The sequence below is a fragment of the Pseudorca crassidens genome, chromosome 15, assembly GCF_039906515.1.
Source record: "Pseudorca crassidens isolate mPseCra1 chromosome 15, mPseCra1.hap1, whole genome shotgun sequence".
NCBI lineage: Eukaryota > Metazoa > Chordata > Mammalia > Artiodactyla > Delphinidae > Pseudorca > Pseudorca crassidens.
The window spans coordinates 37407544-37426823 of NC_090310.1; the positions used below are offsets into that span (position 1 = coordinate 37407544).

General features: G+C 57.6%; 2 protein-coding genes across 12 annotated transcripts in view; one reads left to right on the forward strand and one right to left on the reverse strand.

Moving 5' to 3' along the window:
- TSC2 (TSC complex subunit 2) overlaps positions 1 to 12619 on the reverse strand; it is a 37194-nt gene extending 24575 nt beyond the window's left edge. For all 9 annotated transcript variants that reach the window (XM_067707014.1, XM_067707012.1, XM_067707013.1 and 6 more), the window contains exons 1-14: positions 12469 to 12619; positions 11784 to 11950; positions 10650 to 10736; positions 8904 to 9014; positions 7919 to 8063; positions 6779 to 6896; positions 6322 to 6370; positions 5779 to 5904; positions 5370 to 5443; positions 4181 to 4307; positions 3215 to 3358; positions 2200 to 2337; positions 1186 to 1289; positions 676 to 757 (exon numbers count right to left, since the gene is read on the reverse strand). In XM_067707014.1, the coding sequence (XP_067563115.1) occupies positions 676 to 757; positions 1186 to 1289; positions 2200 to 2337; positions 3215 to 3358; positions 4181 to 4307; positions 5370 to 5443; positions 5779 to 5904; positions 6322 to 6370; positions 6779 to 6896; positions 7919 to 8063; positions 8904 to 9014; positions 10650 to 10736; positions 11784 to 11921 (1443 nt within the window). In that variant the 5' untranslated portion in view covers positions 11922 to 11950; positions 12469 to 12619. The remainder of the gene's footprint in view (positions 1 to 675; positions 758 to 1185; positions 1290 to 2199; positions 2338 to 3214; positions 3359 to 4180; positions 4308 to 5369; positions 5444 to 5778; positions 5905 to 6321; positions 6371 to 6778; positions 6897 to 7918; positions 8064 to 8903; positions 9015 to 10649; positions 10737 to 11783; positions 11951 to 12468) is intronic.
- Positions 12593 to 18637, forward strand: NTHL1 (nth like DNA glycosylase 1). 3 transcript variants are annotated; one of them, XM_067707021.1, is made up of 6 exons: positions 12593 to 12790; positions 14022 to 14257; positions 14798 to 14968; positions 15886 to 16045; positions 18233 to 18338; positions 18419 to 18637. In XM_067707021.1, exons 1-6 carry the CDS (start codon positions 12676 to 12678, stop codon positions 18540 to 18542), a joined length of 912 nt encoding a protein of 303 aa, XP_067563122.1. In that variant the 5' UTR covers positions 12593 to 12675; the 3' UTR covers positions 18543 to 18637. The 3 variants fall into 3 exon arrangements, with proteins under 3 accessions (XP_067563122.1, XP_067563121.1, XP_067563123.1); XM_067707020.1 differs by having other exon boundaries at positions 12603 to 12790; positions 14019 to 14257; XM_067707022.1 differs by having other exon boundaries at positions 12659 to 12790; positions 13984 to 14257.
- The last annotated feature ends 643 nt before the right edge of the window (positions 18638 to 19280 follow it).

Sequence of the window (19280 nt, forward strand, 5' to 3'; positions counted from 1 at the left end):
GGCTTCCTAAAAGAGGCAGCACTGAGCTGGACTCTGAAAAAGAATGAATTCCAAGGGACAGAGATGCAGGGAAAGGGAAGGCTGAGAGGGTAGGAGGGGTGGGCAGGTCCTAGGGATACCAGGCATTCCAGTGAGGCCTTGGTGAGGAAGGTGCTGGGAAACGAGGGGAGATGTAGAGCCTGAGCACACCTCCCGGAGAAGAGAGCCCAGTGGGCAGAGGCCGCTGCCGATTCTGAAAGAAGGACAGGCCCTGGCTGCAAACCTAGTGAAGGATGGACTGGAGGGGAAGAAATGCAGTAGAGAGGTTGGTAGGGGCTGCCACCACCCTGGCATCTGGTGATCAGCCCAGAGCCCGGAGGATGAGTGTGATTATAAAAAGAAAATGTCCCCATGCAAGACTGTTTTCCTGAGGGCAGGGACTATGCCATCCTGGCCGCTCAGCCACAGGCCTGGCAGAAGGCACCAAGGAAGGGAGGGAGGGAGGGATGAACGAGGAAACAAAGCCTGCCACAGAGAGGCGCTGGCAGACCCCAGGTCCCAGGCCAACCCCAGGAGGCGTGTAGTGCCCTGAAAGGGCCACGCGCTGCCTCTCGGGTGAGTACCACCCCGCATGGCTTGTGGAGGCCGCCCTCACACCTGCTGCCCCAGGGCTCCCGCGCCAGCATGGATACACACCTCATAGAACTGCCTGTTGATGAGCAGCACGAAGGACAGGACGTCCAGCACCTTGATACGCACAGCACTGCGCAATTCGTTTCTGGGGGGAGGAGCACACCTGTTGGGGCTGGGCGGGTGCACCAGCCACCGGCCTCACCCTCCCCCAGCCCGAGTAGCCCAACCTCCAATGGCTTCCCTGGGGACCCAGCCCCCAGACCCACCCGCCTCCGTGTCAGGCAAGACTGACTCCAGATCCTCCCCGCGTGGGGCCCAGCTCGGCAACATCCAGACCAAGAATGGGGTAAAGGGGCAGAGAACCTGGCCCTCAGAGATGGCCTCTTTCTAGATGACCACTCCACAGGAGGGAGTAAGCACAGAGGCCTCAGAGAACTCTGTCCTCTGGAAGACAAACCCTTTCCTGCTCAGTGAGAACTGTCACTTTCAAGAATCGGAGAGGAAAGTGCTAACTCTCAGTGTCCTGCCTGCAGTGCAGACACAGGGTCAGGTGGGCCTCCAGAGGCTGCCTACCTGAAAAATCTCTCCATCAGTAACTGCAGGTTGTGAATCCAGCCATCCTTTGCTGGATGGATTGACTGAGCCCTGTAGGTTATTAAGTTTAAGAGGGAGGACTCCTGTCAAAGGAAGAAAGACCTGGAGTGAATGAGCCGCTCTGCCCTTCCAGAGATTTTTTGATAAATACGGCCCCATGCTGCTGGCCCAAGAGACCAGCCACTCCGAGGCCCAGGTAGGGAGCCCACACGATAAAGGCCCTGCTGGCAGCAGTGAAGATTCATTTAAAACCCACATAACGGACTTCCCTGGTGGCACAGTGGTTAAGAATCCGCTTGCCAATGCAGGGGACATGGGTTCAAGCCCTGGTCCAGGAAGATCCCACATGCCGTGGAGCAACTAAACCCGTGTGCCACAACTACCGAGCCTGTGCTCTAGAGCCTGCACACCACAACTACTGAGCCCACTTGCTGCAACTACTGAAGCCCACCTAGAGCCCACGCTCTGCAACAAGAGAAGCCACCGCAGTGAGAAGCCTGCGCGCCACGACGAAGAGCAGCCCCCGCTTGCCGAAACTAGAGAAAGTCTGCGTGCAGCAACGAAGACCCAACACAGCCAAAATAAAGAAATAAAAGATAAAACCCACATAAAAGCCTTGCATCAGGCTGAGCCCTTCTGGCACCAGGACTGCCTGCCTTTCGGAGAGCAGACATGCTGAGCATGAAGCCAACTGGCCCCTCCCTCCGCACAGGTGGGAGGAAACGGATGCTTAGGCTGTGATGTGCTCTCACAGACCCACACGCATTCAGCCTCCTGACGGCACGGCAGACTTCTCTGCTGGAGCACAAATCCCAGGGGAGCAGAAGCCTGCCAAGGTTTTTACTTCAAACTCACGGAAAACTTGCCTCCAGACCCACACAGCCAGACCTCCGGGAGCTGAGCAGCCCCTCCTCTCCCCCAGCAGCCTGACCTAAACCACCCGCTTGCCCAAGCACCAAAGGCCCACTGTGCTGGAGAGAGAGGTGGTCTTACAGGCCTCTGGTCTGCACATCTCTCAATGAGCTCAAAGTATCTCTCCTGCGAGCCATGGAACTCATTTTGATCACACAGCTCTTCCACCGTGGTCAGCAGGTCGTGGACGATAGCTTTGAGTTCTGGGCTGTCCAGGCTCTGCAACACGAAGGCACGGTTACACAGGAGGGATCTCAGCTCCCTTCAAGGACTCGGCATTGGAGTCCTCAGCTCAAATGAGCTGAATCCAGACACCCTCTCAGGTCCTCCCACTGGACAGGGGGCACGAGTGCTATTCCTGCCCATTGGGGAACGGTGGGGCCCAAGGGGTCCTGGCTGTGCCCACATGGCGGGCCTCCACTACTAGTGTGTTCACACCTCCCTCAGGCTCTCGCATCTTCTGGAGGCCCCAGGGGTGTGGCCTTCCAGACCATCACTCCAAGATGAAGCACTGCCTGACCAGCTGGTCGTGACAATGATCTGGCCCAGCAGCCACCCCTGAGGGACAAGAACCCAGGCCCTGCTGAGTTCCGGTCCTTCCTCCCACGGGCCTGGCCGTCCGCCTAAAGCCCGCCCCAGTGCCCCAGACCCGAGCCCATGCTATATGGGGCCTCATCTCATCTGCAGCCCCTGCACCATCACGTCCTCCTTCCTGCCACAGTCAAAGCCCTCCTCCAAAGTTCCACCAACTGCGGGCAGCATTCGAGACACTTTGGGAACTGTCTTCAGGGTCCACTTGCAGGCCATGGAGGCCACCTGGCGTGTTACTCTGTCGACCTTGATCAACACTACCCCCCACCCCCCTTGCTCACCTATTACATAGTCCTGCTTCAACTGATAGAGGGGATTTGGGAAAAACAGCCGTCTTCAGTGGACGGTGAGTTGCCACCCAAGAGCCATCAGAGAACACGGCCCAGCAAGCTCTGAGGGAGGGCCCTGGAGGGGCGGGGAGAGGCCCCCATGGGTCCACGCCCCCCAGGAAGGGGCCCTCTGGCCAACGGGTCGGCCGTCTCGGTTCTCCCTGTGCCCACCTCACCTGGAGCTGCTGAAGCAGGCGTTCAACAATGTTCAGCAGGATGTCCCATGTCACAGCCTGGAGCTCCCTCCGGTACTTCTTGATAAGTCTGGTTATGGAGAGCACGATCTCATAGGACACCACCTCGTTCGGACAGGTCATGGCCTGGAACACGGCCCGGGGGGCACGCAGCATCAGCCCCTTTGCGCTCACGCACAGAAGCCCCAGCACGTCGCCCTTGGAACCTAGCATGAGATGCCTCGCTCCCACGCACATCTCGTGGGCCACAAAAGTAGTATCTCAGGAACCCAGAAGTGTGTTTTCTATACTGGCTCCAAAGGGCCTGACGTAGCCAGACCATTCATTTCAAATTCTGGGTCCCTGGCTTCCTGGCCTAGAAGAACCTGAAAGCTACCCTGATGCAAGCAACGTGCAAAGAACATGGCCTCCACTGCCCAGGAGACAGGGTGTGGCCAGAAGGACCCCATTAGGGGCAGCTGGGACATGACACAGCTCATCTGCTTGTCAGGTAAGATGAGGATGGTGTGATTGCCCCAGCTCACCAGGGTGCCATGACAGCTACATGAAAACATGCAAAGTGCTCCGAACTCCACCAGGCACGGTGGAAACACAAGCTATTAACTCTGGCCTCATTCTAGACCAAGAGCAAGTTTGCCACTTGACCAAGGAAACTGTCGAAAGCAAGTATGTCACTATCCCCAGGGGGAATCCTGAGCAGTCCTGATGCTAATTTGTAGAAAATGAAATTCACAAAATATAATATTTGATTGAGGATAAAACCTTCAAAGGCCCTACATCGCAACCCCACTTGCAAAGCAAATGACTGCACACGTTCCCCCCGTGCCCACCCCCCACCTCCTGCCCCTGCAGCAGACTCCCCGTCTTGACAGGTCTGTCCCCACTGGGTGGGGCTGAGGTGAGCTTTCCCGCCCTCACCAGCTCACTGCGGTACAGAAGCCAAGTTACCTCATAAAATGACGGCAACACAGATGTTGGGGAGTTCTTGAGAGAGTAGAGCCGGTGGGCTCCCCAGAGAGCCATGCCAACAAAGAACACAGCTCCTCTCAGCAGTGGGGCATCTTCCATGTAGGCTCTGAAAGCGTTCCCCGGGAAGACAGGATATAAGCAGGGCCCAGCCCAGCATCTACCCAGGCTTCTGGCAGCCTCCCTGGAGGTCCCTACACTTATGAGGCAGAAGCAAAGCTGGGGAAGTAGGCTGGGCAGGGGACTCAGGGGCCAGCAGCAACCGTGTGATTCATTCACGCATTCGCTCAACAGCCCTCAGCATCATGGTGCTGACAGCCTAGGAGACACAGGTGTGAACCAAAGGATCACGTAAATAAACACCAAGGTTCCAACTCAGATTACAGCTAAGAAGGAAAGCCATGGGATACGAGAGCAGACCTGCTCAGGGTGATCAGGGAATCTAACCGCAACACTACAATGTCAAGGACACTCAGGGAAACTCAACCCAGGTGGAAGGACATTTCAGCAAGATGAAAGTTACGTGCAAAGGTCCTGGGTGGGTGGCAGAAGGGCAACAAGGTGGGAACGAGAAGCTCACAGGCTGAGCAGGGCTGGACCATCCAGGCCTTGCCATTTGGTTTTTATCCTGAGAGCACTAGGAGCCATTGTGGCTTCAAGCAAAAAGTGACACAGTCAGATCTGTGCTAGAAAAACTATGTGTGGCTGCTGTGTGGAGGAATGGACTTCAGGAGGCCAAGAGTGAGTGCAGGAGAGCAGTGAGGAGGTGAGAGCTGAGGGGGTGGGGGGGCCCGGGAGTGGACAGACGACCATCTCAGGGGCAGAAGCAACACCACCTGAGACGGTCTGGCTGTGGGAGGTGAGGCAGGGCCTCGTGACAAGTGGGTGGTGAGGCAGCCCCACTGGAGGAGGTCCGCCTGTGGGAGGGAGGTCGAGAGCTCAGTTTTGCATGTTCTGACTTTACTGGCAGGAGGAGGGGAGGACAGGTGACCAGTAGCATAAGACGTGAGCCCTAGATCAGGACTCGCTTCTGGAGCAGCCACCCCACCAGAACAGGAAGCTCCGCATCAGCCTGTGCCAAGGCATAGAGCCCACACAGGGAGCCTCCTTGAGGAGGCCCTGCGGCCGCCAAGCCGCCCTCACCCATGCTGGCTGGGCCACCCGCACTCGCCTGTCCTCCATGATGCGGCACATATTGTAGATGGCACTGTGGCCCAGGTGGGTGCCCAGGAGATTGCGCATCAGCTGGGAAGCAAGACGCACCGTCGTTAGACTGGCAAACACAAACACGAGCCCGGGGCCTCGCACGGCCACCACTCTGAAGCCCTCCACGTCCAGCTGTTCTCCACCATCTCCTCCCGAACAGGGGCAGCTAAGTTCTCAAAATGTCACCAAAACCCTGACCTCAGCTCAGCCACTGGGAAAATGCCACTGGCTTCCCCTCAACAGGCCATTGTCTGGCCGCTCCGAGAATAAGATGGCCATTCATTGAGGACAAGATGGCCCTTGTCCTGTCCATAAGCCTGGCTTATCACTTCATCCGGGCAAGAACTCTGCAAGATGAGAGTTTAGACCCCTACCTTCCAGCAAGGCTCACAGAGCTCCTTGACATTGATGGTGCGGCAGAGGGTGACGATGAACAGGGGGAGGCTCTCGGCCGGCAGGCAGTTGTAGCAGACCACGGCGTCCAGCACCTGCAGAGAGACCTGGTGGGGCGGAGAAAAGAGTCAGGCCAGCCCTGCCTCCTGCTCACAGGGAAGTGACACCCCCAGCTTCCTCCACTGACCATCCTTTGGTCAGCAATGACTGCCCCTCCCCTCTGTCAAAGCAGCCTTCCTGGGAACCACAGAGTGAGCAAGCATCTGGGAGGCACTTTTACATCCCAGTCACGGTGGGTTATCCCATCATGAACTATGACCCCACAACGGATGTCATCCAACGCCCTTACTTACAGGAGACAGTCCTGAGGCTCAGAGAGGTCAAGCAGCTTTCCCGAGGCCACACAGCCAGTGAGGGGCAGCACAGGGCTTGACCCCAGGGCCTGGGGTCTCAGTTGCTACACCACCCGGCCTGCCCAGAAGGACGGTGAAAGGGACTGTCCCTGGACGGGGGCAGCTACTGACCTCTATGTCCACGGAGGACACGGTCTGGACGCACAGCAGGCAGATCATGCTGTGGGAAGAAACACAAAGTCAGCTGAGAGGACACTTCCCAGAGGCTGGGTGGCTCCATTTTACTTCCTGGTTCCTCTACCAAGTCAGTTAAAAAAGTGGCTCATCCTCCCTCAGGGCTCCCCTCACCCAACCACTGCTCAGCACTGAGTGTACAGCACCAAGACCAAGCCTCTGCCCACAGGGTTTCACGGAGTGTTTTGAACAAATGACAAGTAACAATAAACAAAACATCAAGTAATAACACACATCTGCTACAAACATTATGTGGAAGGTGGCTTTGGCCACTGCCAACATCTCCATTTATTTGATGGTTTTAACAGCTTTATTCACCCTACAGAGCTGAACTGCAGAAACAAGACAGCAGCACTGTGATCAGTGCATGTTACTGATCACATGTTTTTCTTACTGGACCATGGATGCAATGTATTCATCGAGGTAACAGCTGTTGAATTTGACCAAATTCACAAGCACCAGAAGGAATTCTGAGGACAGGCCAATGTCCATCCACTGCAGGACAAATTCAGCTAGGGGAGAAAAAGAGGAGAGCAATGTCCTTCCTACTCACCTCCTCCCCAGGAAAATGAGTCCCCATCCCATTCATTGCTGGAAACAGCATCATTGGTCCCCATGGAATGAAAGGCAGGCCAGCACGGGACCGATGGAGGCTCAGCTGGAGCCCGAGCAGGTCAGCATGTCATGGACTCTGGAATTCACCAGCTCCCAGGGTGCATGAAGGGGTCTGAGCTGAGGCAGGGGCAGCGTTTGTGCATTTGATGCTCAGAGCCCTGACCCCGATGCTAGGGGTGCAAACACGGGGCGAGTGTCTAGGAGGCCCCCATCCCCACAGAGAATCTCTCAAAGGAGACACAAGCAACGCTTGGTTGCTAGACACATAAACTTGGACAGAAAAACTAACCACATCCTCACTGTCAGCACCTGTCCTGCAGGTGGACCAACAGCTGAGGCCCGTTTCTGACAGAACAGCAAGGCCCAAGTCAGATTTACTTCTTCCTTTGCCTTCCTCTTCTCCCCACAGCAGTGACATGAAATCTCAAGACTCATGGAAACCTCACACCATAAGGATAACAGGGAGGATGGCCACCAAAGGGAAGCGCTAGGAGGCCAGACCGGGCATGAAAAGGGCAAGGAGAAAGACGCAGCGAGGTGGCCCCAGCCCCCCAAAAACCTCAGGGCACTCTGGATAAGACCCAGGCTGAGGCCTGGGTCAGCAGCATGCTCTCCCAACAGCAAAACGCAGACCACCTCCTGCCCGCCTAAAAGGCACATCTAGGCCCCACTCCCCAGGGATTCAGAGCCAGCCTGTCTGGAGTAAAGCCCAGACTCTGCATTTTTAACAAGCTCCTGGGGAGATTCGGGGGGCTGATCCTGGTTGCACACAGATAAGCAGACCAGTGTGTTGCAGCGCCCTCTGCAGGCCACGCCTGTGAACTGCAGCACTCCCTCTGGGCCCGACAGGCCTTCCTGCATCCCAGATTAAATTTGATCACCAAGGCCAGAGAGACCTCACACCCAACGTGGCACCCACCCAGCTCTTCCTCCAAGTAGGTGATGTGTCTCCCGTTGTCCGTGAGGGCCTTGAAAACTTCCAGTCTCTCGTGGAGGTCTTCGTTAGAGGGGTAATCCTTGATGACCTTAAAGAAGAGGGCCCTGAGAACGCCCAAGCGGTCTCCCTGAAGACAAAACCATCGAGTCAGCAGTCCCGCCAAGATCCCCCTGGGTTTCCCAAGCAGCTATGAGAAGTCCAAGAAGTGCTGTGGGCTCCAAGACTCCCAGCCCTGGGGCCCTTTCTCCCTCCCCGAGGAAGCGGCTGTGAGGGACTAACTGGGTAGGGGATCAGGCGCACTGGTCATCGTTTGACCAGTGTGTGTGTGGAGCACCTACTATGAGCCCAGGTCTGGGCACACAGCAGGAGCCAACGCACCCACCCTCGAGGGATGCTCACGGAATGATGATAGCCATCTAACGAAGCTGAGAGTGGGGACTTCTCTGAGCAGCGGGGTGTGAAGGCATAGAGAAAATAGGCCAAGAGGAGAGGAAGCCTTCCAAGCAGGAATGGTGAGAGGTGGCCTGGGTGTTCCAGCATGGCAGGAGCACGGTGAGCAAGGGGCAGGAGCCCACGGTGAGGGGCAGGAGCCCACGGTGAGGGGCAGGAGGTCAGTGAGAGCAAGAAAACAACAGCTCACTCGTGTGAGGAGCCATTCTCATCATTTTGGGTGAACTGCCTCATTTACTCCCCAGAACGTCCCAGAAAAAAGGGAATGACAAGCATCCCCACTTTAGAGGAGAGGAAGTGGAGGCTCAGGGGGCTCCAGTGACTTGCCCAGGGTCACGCAGATACTAGAGGTGACACCAGCATGCCCACTCGGGCAGTCCGGCTGCAGGGCCCCTGGGAACCAGCGAACCTGTGCCTGGTGCTCTCGCCAAAGACGAGGGTCCAAGTGTGGCCCGCGGGAGCAGTCAGCACGTGGCCCGCCCCAGCTCCCCCCAGGCACAGAGCGGCCACCTCTTACCTGCCCCTGCACGATGGCCTTCAGCAGAGCCAGCACGGCGTGCCGGGCCTCTGGCGGCCGCTCTGGCTGCAGCAAGTCCGAGACGGCCTTCCAGAGTGCTTCCACCGCATGCTGCCCGGCAAAGAAGGGACAGGGATTGGTGTGCTGGCCCCTCAACTTGAGGGACAGTTCCATGGGCAAAGGACAGAGCAGAACAACATGGTCTTTTGACTTAGAACTCACTCTTCTAAAGCCCTCATGTACCTGTCACAGCCCACAGCGACCACGAGCCTGACAAGGGGAACAGCTCCAAGCTACTTCGAACCCTCACAGGTCCCTTTAACCCTCACCAGGCCATAGTCTGAGGGGAGGGAGGAAAGCAGGAAGGCCAGGGAGGCCGTCCTGGCTGCCTCCAGAGATCAGCAGCGAGTCTCTGAGAGCTTGCTCAGGCTCCATCGGAAAAGCCACTGGAAGAGTCTCAGAACCAGAAGTACCACAGCGGTCCCCGGGCCTGCAGCCTGACCCAGGAATCCCATGCTCTGGATCTCCCCTGTGTAAACAAACCAGCTTCGGGCCACTCAGTACCCCACCCCAACCCCGACTCTGCTGCCTGGCTTGGCTTGCTAAGAACTCTGTCCAGGCTTCTGGAATCTGCCTCCTAAGTCCACCTAGCCCACAAGGGAGCTGCTGGGTGCTTTCCCCTCAGCTCCCAGAATCAGTCTCTCTTGTGTCAGCTTCCCTTTCCCACGTTAACCATCCCTGACTCCCTCCAGCCAGAGTTTCCAGACCACTTACCCTTTCCCGGGCTCACTCCTCTTAAGAGGGGAACTAAAATGTCTTTTCAATGTTGTCTGACCAACATTATTCGGGCATACACTGGAATACACTGGAAGTTTTACTTCCTTTGTCCCATTCACAATACTCCTATTGATGCACCCTAAGCCACAAGAGCACACAGACACTGAGCCCATGGACTACTCCAGCCTCTTAGGCCTATCTGTCTATTCACTTGACGGCAGCTCTGACACGGCTCCCCTTTCCGTACTTATTGTACAGAAACAACTTTAAGAACATAGATGCCTATCCTCACATTTATCCCTGGTCATGTGCAGCCTGCACGTTTCAGATGACCTGCAGAGGACATAGTGATTCCTCCCCACTGAGCAAATCTGAACCCGCCAGGTATGAGACCCATGTCTCCTCCTGTGTCACTCACACAAAAGTGGGTTGAGGCAAGAGCAGAGCCCTTGAGGAACTCTAACGGCAGGAAGCTTCCCACTCTGTCCACAGGACATCAGGAGAGAGCCTGGAAGTATCTGCCCAAAATAAATACTCCTACATCTGTGAGGCTGCTTAATACCACCCAAACATCTCTCCCAGAAAGACAGAGACTGGTGTGCCTGGGCTTGTTCTCTGTGAAACCACATGCTCTCCTGACGTTCCCCTATTTTTCCTTCCTGCGAATCTGTAATGTGAGAGGACAAGTGAGCGTGCGTTTCTGTAAGCACCACAAAACCGCTTCTGGATCTGCTAAAAGAGCCTAATCCTCTTGCTCCCCACCTCCACATGTGACTGGCCTCTCAGGGTTATGCTCAGGACATTTCCAGAAGCTTCCTCATCGCTAAGATGAAGACTAAATTTCCCTCAAATGGTGCATATCAGTTCATTAGTGAAGTCAGCTGTCAACCCTGCTCCTAAAAAGAGCCAAATCAGGCTTTAATGCAGCTCACATGAATCTCTCCAGGCACCCAACCAAGACACACCTACCTCTTCAAATTTCTTCGTTTTGGCAACCTCACAGATCTGCCCTATCACCCGGATGCGATTGTTGAGGCCACATTCAACACTCAGCTCCTGGAGAGATGAAAGAAGGCCAGTGCTCAGACACCAGGTCTCCTTACCTGCCAATCAAGAGCACTCTAGGAACTGCCCTGCCTTTCCCATGCTGGAGACCCACAGCAGAATCTTCTGAACCAAGAATCACCAGAGTTGACTAGTCCACCTTAGGGGAGTAAGAACAGACAATTTTTTTTTTCTTCCATAGCTGCACTTTATTAAAATAAAATTCACATATGATAAAATTCACCACTGTAATGACTTTAAACTGTATAATCCAGTTTTTACCATATTCACAGTGCTTGCAACCAGGTCCACTAATTCCAGAACACTTTCATCACCTCAAAAAGAAGCTTCACTCCCCATTCCCTCCTCCCCCCAAGCCCTGGCAAAGGCTAATCTACTTTGTCTCTATGGATTTGCTTATTCTGGGCATTTCATATATATGGAATCATACATTATGTGGGCTTTTGTGATTGGTTTCTTTCACTTAGTATAATGTTTTCAAGGTTCATCCATGCTGTTGCATGTTATCAGTGCTTCACTCCTCTTTTTGTTAAATACTACTCCATCGTATGAAGGCATCACATTTTGTTTAAACCTTCACCAATTGATGAGCATTTTGGTTGTTTCTGAACGGGAAACTTTACAAGTGCAAACATTCAACATTATTTATGGGTAAAGCACTGAGTAGGCACGTCTGTGAGATTCCAACACAGACAAAAAAGTGAAGCCTTACTTCTCCCAGAAACTCACACATTACCAGTTACCCCTGGCCATAACCCTAATCACCTGTGGAGACCATGGCCTTTAGGTCATCTAGTAAAACAAGTTTTCTTGCATCAACATCTGAATACTAACTCAAGTGTGCTGGACCAAGTCGCCAAGATCCTGACTTCCTGAATTTCCAGAGAAAAGACACATATGTCACCATGGTACTGGGAACAGCAGCCCCACAGACGGTCACCAGCAGCCCATCTCCCACAGAACCTGGTGACAGACCAAACTCAGCCTTCCCTGCACCTCCCACTAAGCTAGCAGAGAAGACCCAGGCAGCTCACTCACTCTCAGGATTTCCGCCGTGATGATAAACTCCGTCTGTTTGCCCTCTGCAGACCTGGGATTTGGCCTTGGAGTTCCCAGTCCCAATAGAATCTTGAACTTCTCCTTCAAGCCTGAATCTTTGCTTGCTGGCTTGGCCATGCTGGGCAGGGACGCATCAGAGGACTCCTCTGTGCCGACAATCAGGCAGAGATCTCAGGGACGGCTCCACCCACCTGCCCCGCCGCGGACCGCCCGCGAACCCTAGGTCTCCGGTGGGCACGACCTTTCTTCCCTCCCACAGCCCCCGAGAAAACTCCACCACAGGCTGGCGCGGTTCCGGCCAGAAATAAACCTGGAAAACGCCAGGCCGTCCGCCCGCCTCAGTGCATGGAGTGAGGGAGGGGAACTGGGGCCAGGGGGCGGCCGCCGCGGGGTCCAGGGAGCCCTGACGTTTGCCATCTCTCTTCTCCCCGTGTGGAGGAGGACTGTTGGGGGACGCCGGGAGCAGGGACCCCCTCGCACCCGCCATGACTTAAAACCAAGGAATGCTTGGAGCTCCAGAATCAGGCTGCGGTGGGCGCGCCCGAGAGCCGGGCCTGACACTGCGGGGTCCGCCCCCACGGCCTCAGTGCCGAGCAGGCCTGGAGAGGCAGCCTCCTCCGCTGCCCCGTCGGAGTCGGCGGTCAGGACACCTCGAGCCACTCACCACTCCCCGCGCCCGCAGCGAGCGGGACAGTCCCAGCGCCGAGAACCGAGCACACCCCCGGCCACAAGCCGCCGCCGGAAGCGCGACCTGCACTTCCGGCAGCGGGAGGGCGCCGAGGGCCGCCCTCTGGAGGAAAGGCTGGGCGAGTGCTAGTCACGTGACGGGGTCCCAGGGGCCGCCGGGACGTGTAGTCCGCAGGAATCCGGCATGAATGCGGTGGGCGTGAGGATGGTGACCCGCAGCCGGAGCCGGGGACCCGGGGCCGGTCAGCAAGGAAGTAGGGAGAAGCCCGCGCCGCTCCGGAGAGAAGAGGCGGCTGCAGGTAGCGCCGCGCCCGCGCGGGGTCACAGGAAGAGAGGCGGGGTGGGGGCCTGAGTTCCCGCCCTAAGCTCTTTCCCAGGAGACAGGGGCTGGGTTCAGGCGTTCCCACCTCCCCCACCTTCGTCCTGTTGAAGAAAGTTCTCCCGGTCCCACTAGCATGCCCTAGGGTACTCCACTTGTGCCAGGCTGATTGCGAGGCAAACCGGCCCTGTCCTCATAGTTGCTTCCAGCTCAGAGGCCCGGTGCCAAGGACTGTCCCAGCCAGAAGTTTTCTCCCCCTGCTAGAGGGTGCCTCTGAGAGAAAGTGGGAAACGGCGTGGCTTTCCTTACGTTTACGTCATTATTAAGGACCTAATTTGAGATTCAGCGGTGGGCGAGAACGACAGGGCCCCCTGCCACTTGTCCTGCCTGGACGTCTGCAGGATTGTCCAGAGGAGGATTCTTACGGACACCCAAAGACCCCAGGGGTAGTCCAGACAAAATGACACACTGGGCAGAAGCATGGCTGGGGGGGACAGGCACGCGATAATGCCAGCCAGGTAGGCAGGAGCTCTGATGCCAGGACAGAGTTTGGAGTTTTAAACAGAAAGTGACACAACTCAATTCAGATTTTTTTTTTTAGCAGATATTAATTTTTAATTTTTATTTATTTATTTATTTATATTCGACTGTGTTGTGTCTTCGTTTCTGTGCAAGGGCTTTCTCCAGTTGCGGCAAGTGGGGGCCCCTTTTCATCGCGGTGCGCGGGCCTCTCACTATTGTGGCCACTCTTGTTGCATAGCACAGGCTCCAGACACGCAGGCTCAGTAGTTGTGGCTCACGGGCCCAGTTGCTCCGTGGCATGTGGGATCTTCCCAGACCAGGGCTCGAACCCATGTCCCCTGCATTGGCAGGCAGATTCTCAACCACTGCGCCACCAGGGAAGCCCCTCAATTCAGATTTTAGAAAGTTCTTTCTGACAGTGTCGAGACTAGATTGGGGGCACCATGGTGGAGGCTGTTACTTAGCGTCGTCATGTGCTAAAGTGGATTTGGTCAGAGGGCCAACAGCATGAGGAAGGCTGACCTGGCCCGGAGCACATGCTGCAGAGGCCAGAGCACCCGCAGTTGTAGTAGGTGATGGGTGGTTGTTGAATAAATGATGTAGGATGAGATAGCAGGTAGGGCAGCACCCACACCTTTTCCTTACCTGTAGCCCTCACTGAAGGGACCAAGTGGTACTTTTTGCAGAAGGTAGGAAAAGCTACAGCCCTGTGAAGCGTCAGCGGAAGGCTCAAAGACTGAATGTGGCCTACGAGGCCTCAGAAGGTGAGAAAGGAGAGGGGGTCGAGCATCTCCAGTCACCAGCCTGGGAGCCTCAGGACTGGCGGCAGCAGCTGGAGAACATCCGGACCATGAGGAGTGGAAAGGACGCGCCTGTGGACCAGCTGGGGGTTGAACACTGCTATGACCTCAGCGCACCCCCGAAGGTAGGCGGGCACCCATCTGCTGGTGACCCCCTTCTGAACAAGACACTTGCTTCCTCTCAGGCCTTTAGCAGGGGACAGCTGGCACATCATGGGTGTTCAGTAACTTTTGCTGAGAGAGAGAGGGAGTTCCTTACACTTCACTGGCCCAGAGCCTGGTCCTAAGACTAACTTGATTCCAATCCCAGCTCTGCTACCCGGTGACGGGCCTCAGTTTGCTTGTCTGTAAAGTGGGCAGTAGCATCCTTTGCAAAGCAATAACGATAACAAGAGCAACCAAGGGCTGTTGAGCACTGACGTCATGCCGGGTTAAATTCTGAATGCAGTAATAATTCTTTAAGCCTCACAGTGATCTTGCAAAGCAGGTGCTGCTATTTTCCACATAAGTGGAAAATACACCACACACACACCCTTGGCCTGGGCGGATAGGAGGCAGATATCCCATGCACTGCCTGGGGTGACACGTGCAGATGAGTAAAGGGCTTGGCTGGGCTGAGCACCCAGGACCCACCCCCACCCTGGTGCCTGTCACTGTGCAAGCAGGTGCGGAGGTACCAGGTGTTGCTGTCACTGATGCTCTCCAGCCAGACCAAGGACCAGGTGACAGCAGGCGCCATGCAACGGCTGCGGGCCCGGGGCCTGACGGTGGACAGCATCCTGCAGATGGATGACAGCACACTGGGCACGCTCATCTATCCTGTGGGCTTCTGGAGGGTGAGCCCAGCCCGTGCAAGTGGGGCTGCGGGTGCCACTGGCCTGCGAAAGATGTCAGACTGAGTGGGCTGTGGGGTGTGGGAGGCCGGGGCGGGCATCCCTGGCCGTGGGGGCCTGGCTATGAGTTCCCACTGGAGCACCGCCCTGCCCCTGCCGCTCTGACCAGCCCACAGGGGGCCTGGCCATGGGGCCTCAAGTCCAGGCACTGGAGCTCCTTGGCCTTTCCTGTTTGCAGCCCACCCCTTCCTTCCTCCACCTCCCTTCCCAGACGCCTGGCCCTTCTCTTCCTCACTAAGGCTGCCCACCCATCTATCCCTTTGTTTACTCCAAGCCTCCCTGGAGTGCACAACCCCTCTAGGGCCCCAACAGGCCACAGAGTACAGGGTGGTGGGTGGGCGGGTCTGTTGAAGGCAGCCGGGTGGGTGGGGCTACTTCCCCTTGGCACTGGCGTGGGCTACAGTTCATCAGATGGGTTTTAAATAGCCCTGTCCACTCAGGCACAGGATGGGAACCGCCCGGCTGGCCTGGCGGCTGGTGGGGGAGCCCCAGGCTCCAGCCTTCCTTCCTGAAGGCCCAGGTGCTGTTGAGCCCAGCTTCTGGCTTAGCTGGTCCTGCTTAGCCTGCCTGGTCTCTAGTAGGGAATGATGGGGCAGGGAGACTCAAGCCTGACCCCACGCACTTGTCATTGGCCCCAGGCAAGTGGGAGGCAGGGTCTAGGCCTGCATTGGGCCTTCCTTGGGCTCTCCTGCCCTTGGCTTGTTCCCACCTCCTGGGGGGACAGAGGCAAGCAGGTGCCTCTGAGTGTGTCCTGGACAGCTGGCGGGTAGCTCTGGGCACCTGTGGGTTTCCTCTGGGCCTCGTCTTCCCAGGTCGGGCTATACTCCTGACCTCCAGCGCTGACCCCCGCAATCTTTCAGAACAAGGTGAAGTACATCAAGCAGACCAGTGCTATCCTGCAGCAGCGCTATGATGGGGACATCCCAGCCTCCTTGGCAGAGCTGGTGGCACTGCCAGGCGTCGGGCCCAAGATGGCACATTTGGCCATGGCAGTGGCCTGGGGCACTGTGTCAGGCATTGGTGAGTGGCATGCGCCCACAAGGCAGGAGTGGCCGGCTCCAGGCTTGCTGGCTGCCATTGAGGTTCCCCCATCCTTGTGACCAGTGACCCCAGCTCAGGTCTCCTCATTCACAACTCAGCCCGAAGGGTCAGAAAGGTGTTCCCAGCTCAGAGCTAGGCCCACCCCACCCAGAGATGGGTACTAGCAGGAGGAGTTCCTGTTTGCTGAGGAGCTCCTGTAGCATGCTGGCCTCTGGGAGAGGCCCTAGATGGACTCGGGTCTATGCTGCATGAGGGAGAGAGACACTGGGGTAGAAACACTGATGGGGGCATGCAGGGCACCTTTGGAGTTGGCCTGGTCTGGGGCATTTCGGAGGACTTCCTGAGGAGGTGATAATTCAGCCAAGAGCTGAAGGGTGAGGTGGGCTGGCCAGGCCAAGAGGAGGAAGTGCATTTCGGGCAGAAGGAACAGTATCTGCAAAGCCGTGAGCTGGGGAAGAGGGCCAGAGCACAAGGCTCTGGAATGAGCGTGGGCAGAGGGGGCAGGGGCAGTGCAGACATGGGGACCCGGGGTGAGGAGGAAGCGGCTGGGGGGGCCCTTCCTGGAATCCCTATCCTGGGTCCTTGTATGGCATTCTGGCATTGGAGGAGCTCCGAGTGGAGACAGACCCCTGGGTTGGGGTGGGACTGCTTCCTCAGATCTTTGCCCAGCGAGTGGGGGCTTCTGAGGCTGCACAGCGCAGGCCCAGCCAGCCCGGAAACCAGGGCTGGACCCATGACCTGCTTGTGTGTTCCCACCGTGGTGCTTCTCAGGGACTCATGCAGAGGAGCCAGGAGAGGTGGTGGGGATCCCCCCAGGGCTTCCGAGGCTTGTGAAGCCTGCCCCCTGGGGTAGGGACCCCTTCCCTGCAGTGCCCGCCAGAGGAGGAGGGCTCTGGCTACCTGATGAGGTTGGAGCCCAGAAGCCCTGAAAAGCGGGAGCCAGGCCAGGCGGGGCCCAGGCAGAGCCTCCCTCACTGGGCTCCTGCGGCTGCCGGCCTCTCAGCAGATACTTGAGCTTATCTGGGCGGCTGTCCTCGGCTGCCCGTGTCTAGGAGTGGTCTGGCAGGTCTGTGGGGGAAGGGCCCCTGCCTGCAGCTGGTTGCAGCAGTCAGGAGTGTGGGAATGCTGCCCTATCTGGTTGTCTGTGGGCCAGGCCACCTGCAGGGAGATCCTAGGGAGGGTGGGCCCCACTTCCCAGGGGGTTTCCTGAGAGAAGAAGCCCCCTCGAGTAGAGAGCCAGAGCCATGGGATACAGCAGCCGATCCCAGCTCTGCCCTCCCAGCTGGGTGACCCTGGGCAAGGCACTTGGCTTCTCTGAGCTGGGCCACAAAGCAGGGGAAGTAGTTGCTCCCATTAGAGGCACAGGTGTGCAGAGCCCTGCTGGACAGGCCCACAAGTGTGGTGTGGCCCTGGGCTGGGCTTCTGGGTAGCTTAAGGGCATGGTCACCTACGTGTTACAGAGAAAGAAACAGGCTTGGTGGTGACCCAGGGGTGTGGCTTCTCCATCTGCATACTCTCCCTGTGCCCCTGTTATCGCTGTTTGGGGCAGGCCCGAGCCTTTTTCCAGGCAGCCAGCAGCAGGGGAAGTGGGCCAGTGCAGGAACTCGCTTTCTCTTCGGCAGACACATAGGAGGAGGAGGCAGGGGCTGCATCTGGCTAGGGGAGGGGGCCTTGGTGAGCAGGTGCCCAGGCCAAGCCCCAGGGTGGCCGGCCACGGGGAGCCGGGACTGCGGCCGGGTGCACAACAGCTGCAGCTGGCCTGGCCGCGCTCCCCTCTCCGTCCCTGATGGTGCAGTGGCAGGTGCTGGCTCTGCAGGCAGTGACTTCATGCCGGCCCACTAGGTCAAGCTGCTGCCACCCAGCCTAGCACCCATGGCCGGTGCCTGGGCCAGGAGGCACTGCTGCCTGCACCCCAGGAAAAAGGCCCAAGTCCTCTGGATCTGACTCCAGCCCCTGCCTAGCAGCAGGGATGGCCCATGTGACTCTCTCTCAGGCCTGCGCAGTTCTGGGTCCTCCTCAGAAGCCAGCGGGGGTTGGGGAGGTGTGTAGGGGGATTCAGGCTTCAGACTCAGCCCCCCACCAACCCGCACTGGGAGCCGTGGCAGGGATGGGGCAGTCTGGCCCGGTGAGCCTGCCCCGTGTTCACCCTGCCCCGTCTCCAAGCAGCAGTGGACACACACGTGCACAGAATCGTAAACCGACTCAGATGGACCAGGAAGGCAACCAAGTCCCCGGAGGAGACCCGCAGGGCACTGGAAGAGTGGCTGCCCAGGTGTGCAGGGTTGGGGTGGGGCAGGGCGGGCTCCCCTCCCTCCCACCCTCCCTCCACACTGATGGCTCCCACCCCCACAGGGAGCTGTGGAGCGAGATCAATGGACTGCTGGTGGGCTTTGGCCAGCAGACTTGCCTGCCCCTCCACCCGCGCTGCCAGGCCTGCCTCAACCGGGCCCTGTGCCCAGCTGCACACGGACTCTGAGGGCCTGGGGCCTCTGCCCGGCACCACTCTGGCCTCTTTGTGCCTTTGCTGGAGAGCCATAGCCTGTTTATAATAAAGTTTGGGGGCTGTTTGTAGTTAGGGTCTGGCTGATTTCTACCCCGGTGGGTGGGAGGCGGCATGCTGGAAAGCACATGCATGAGCTGTGTTTGCATCCGTGCTCACGTGTGTCTGGAACAGGGCTGCCTGGGAGGCCAGGATGGGGACGTGACCATCTGGACTGAGTGCTGGGGGGCAGGGGTGGCGGGGGGGTTGTAGGAGCCAGTTGCAGCCAGCTGTCTGGAAGCCCGCTGGGGACGTTGGAAGCCCAGGCTGCCTCCCGCAGCAGCTGGCTGGGGACCTGGAAACATACGCCCCTTCCTGAACTTGTGCACCCTGAGAGCCCCAGCCTCTGCCATGAGGGCCCCACCCTCAGTGTTTACAGAGCCACCTGGTCTCAGAGGGACACCAGCAGGCCCAGGGAGGGCAACACAGGGCACAGGGCCTGACCTGCGTGTACCTGCTGGGGGGCCAGGGGCCCAGAAGGCTTCACAGGGAGGTGCTGGTGAGAGGGCAGGGTTCCGAAGCACAGGGGTCCCAAGTGCGCTGGAGAGATAAGCAAGAGGGAGCAGGAGCTGAGAGGGGCTAGCGGATGGATTTGGGGAGGGGAGGCTTAGGAATGGGACTGTTTCCAGCAGCTGAGACTTGGGGAGCTGCAGGCTGCCACCTCCCTGCCCAGAC

Excerpts from the sequence above, each read along its gene's own strand:
- NTHL1 (XM_067707020.1), top strand. The coding sequence starts at position 12,676 with ATGAATGCGGTGGGCGTGAGGATGGTGACCCGCAGCCGGAGCCGGGGA. Across the intron at positions 14,258-14,797 it reads ACCTCAGCGCACCCCCGAAG|GTGCGGAGGTACCAGGTGTT; the intron begins GTAGGCGGGCAC and ends CTGTGCAAGCAG. Across the intron at positions 18,339-18,418 it reads CTGGAAGAGTGGCTGCCCAG|GGAGCTGTGGAGCGAGATCA; the intron begins GTGTGCAGGGTT and ends CCACCCCCACAG.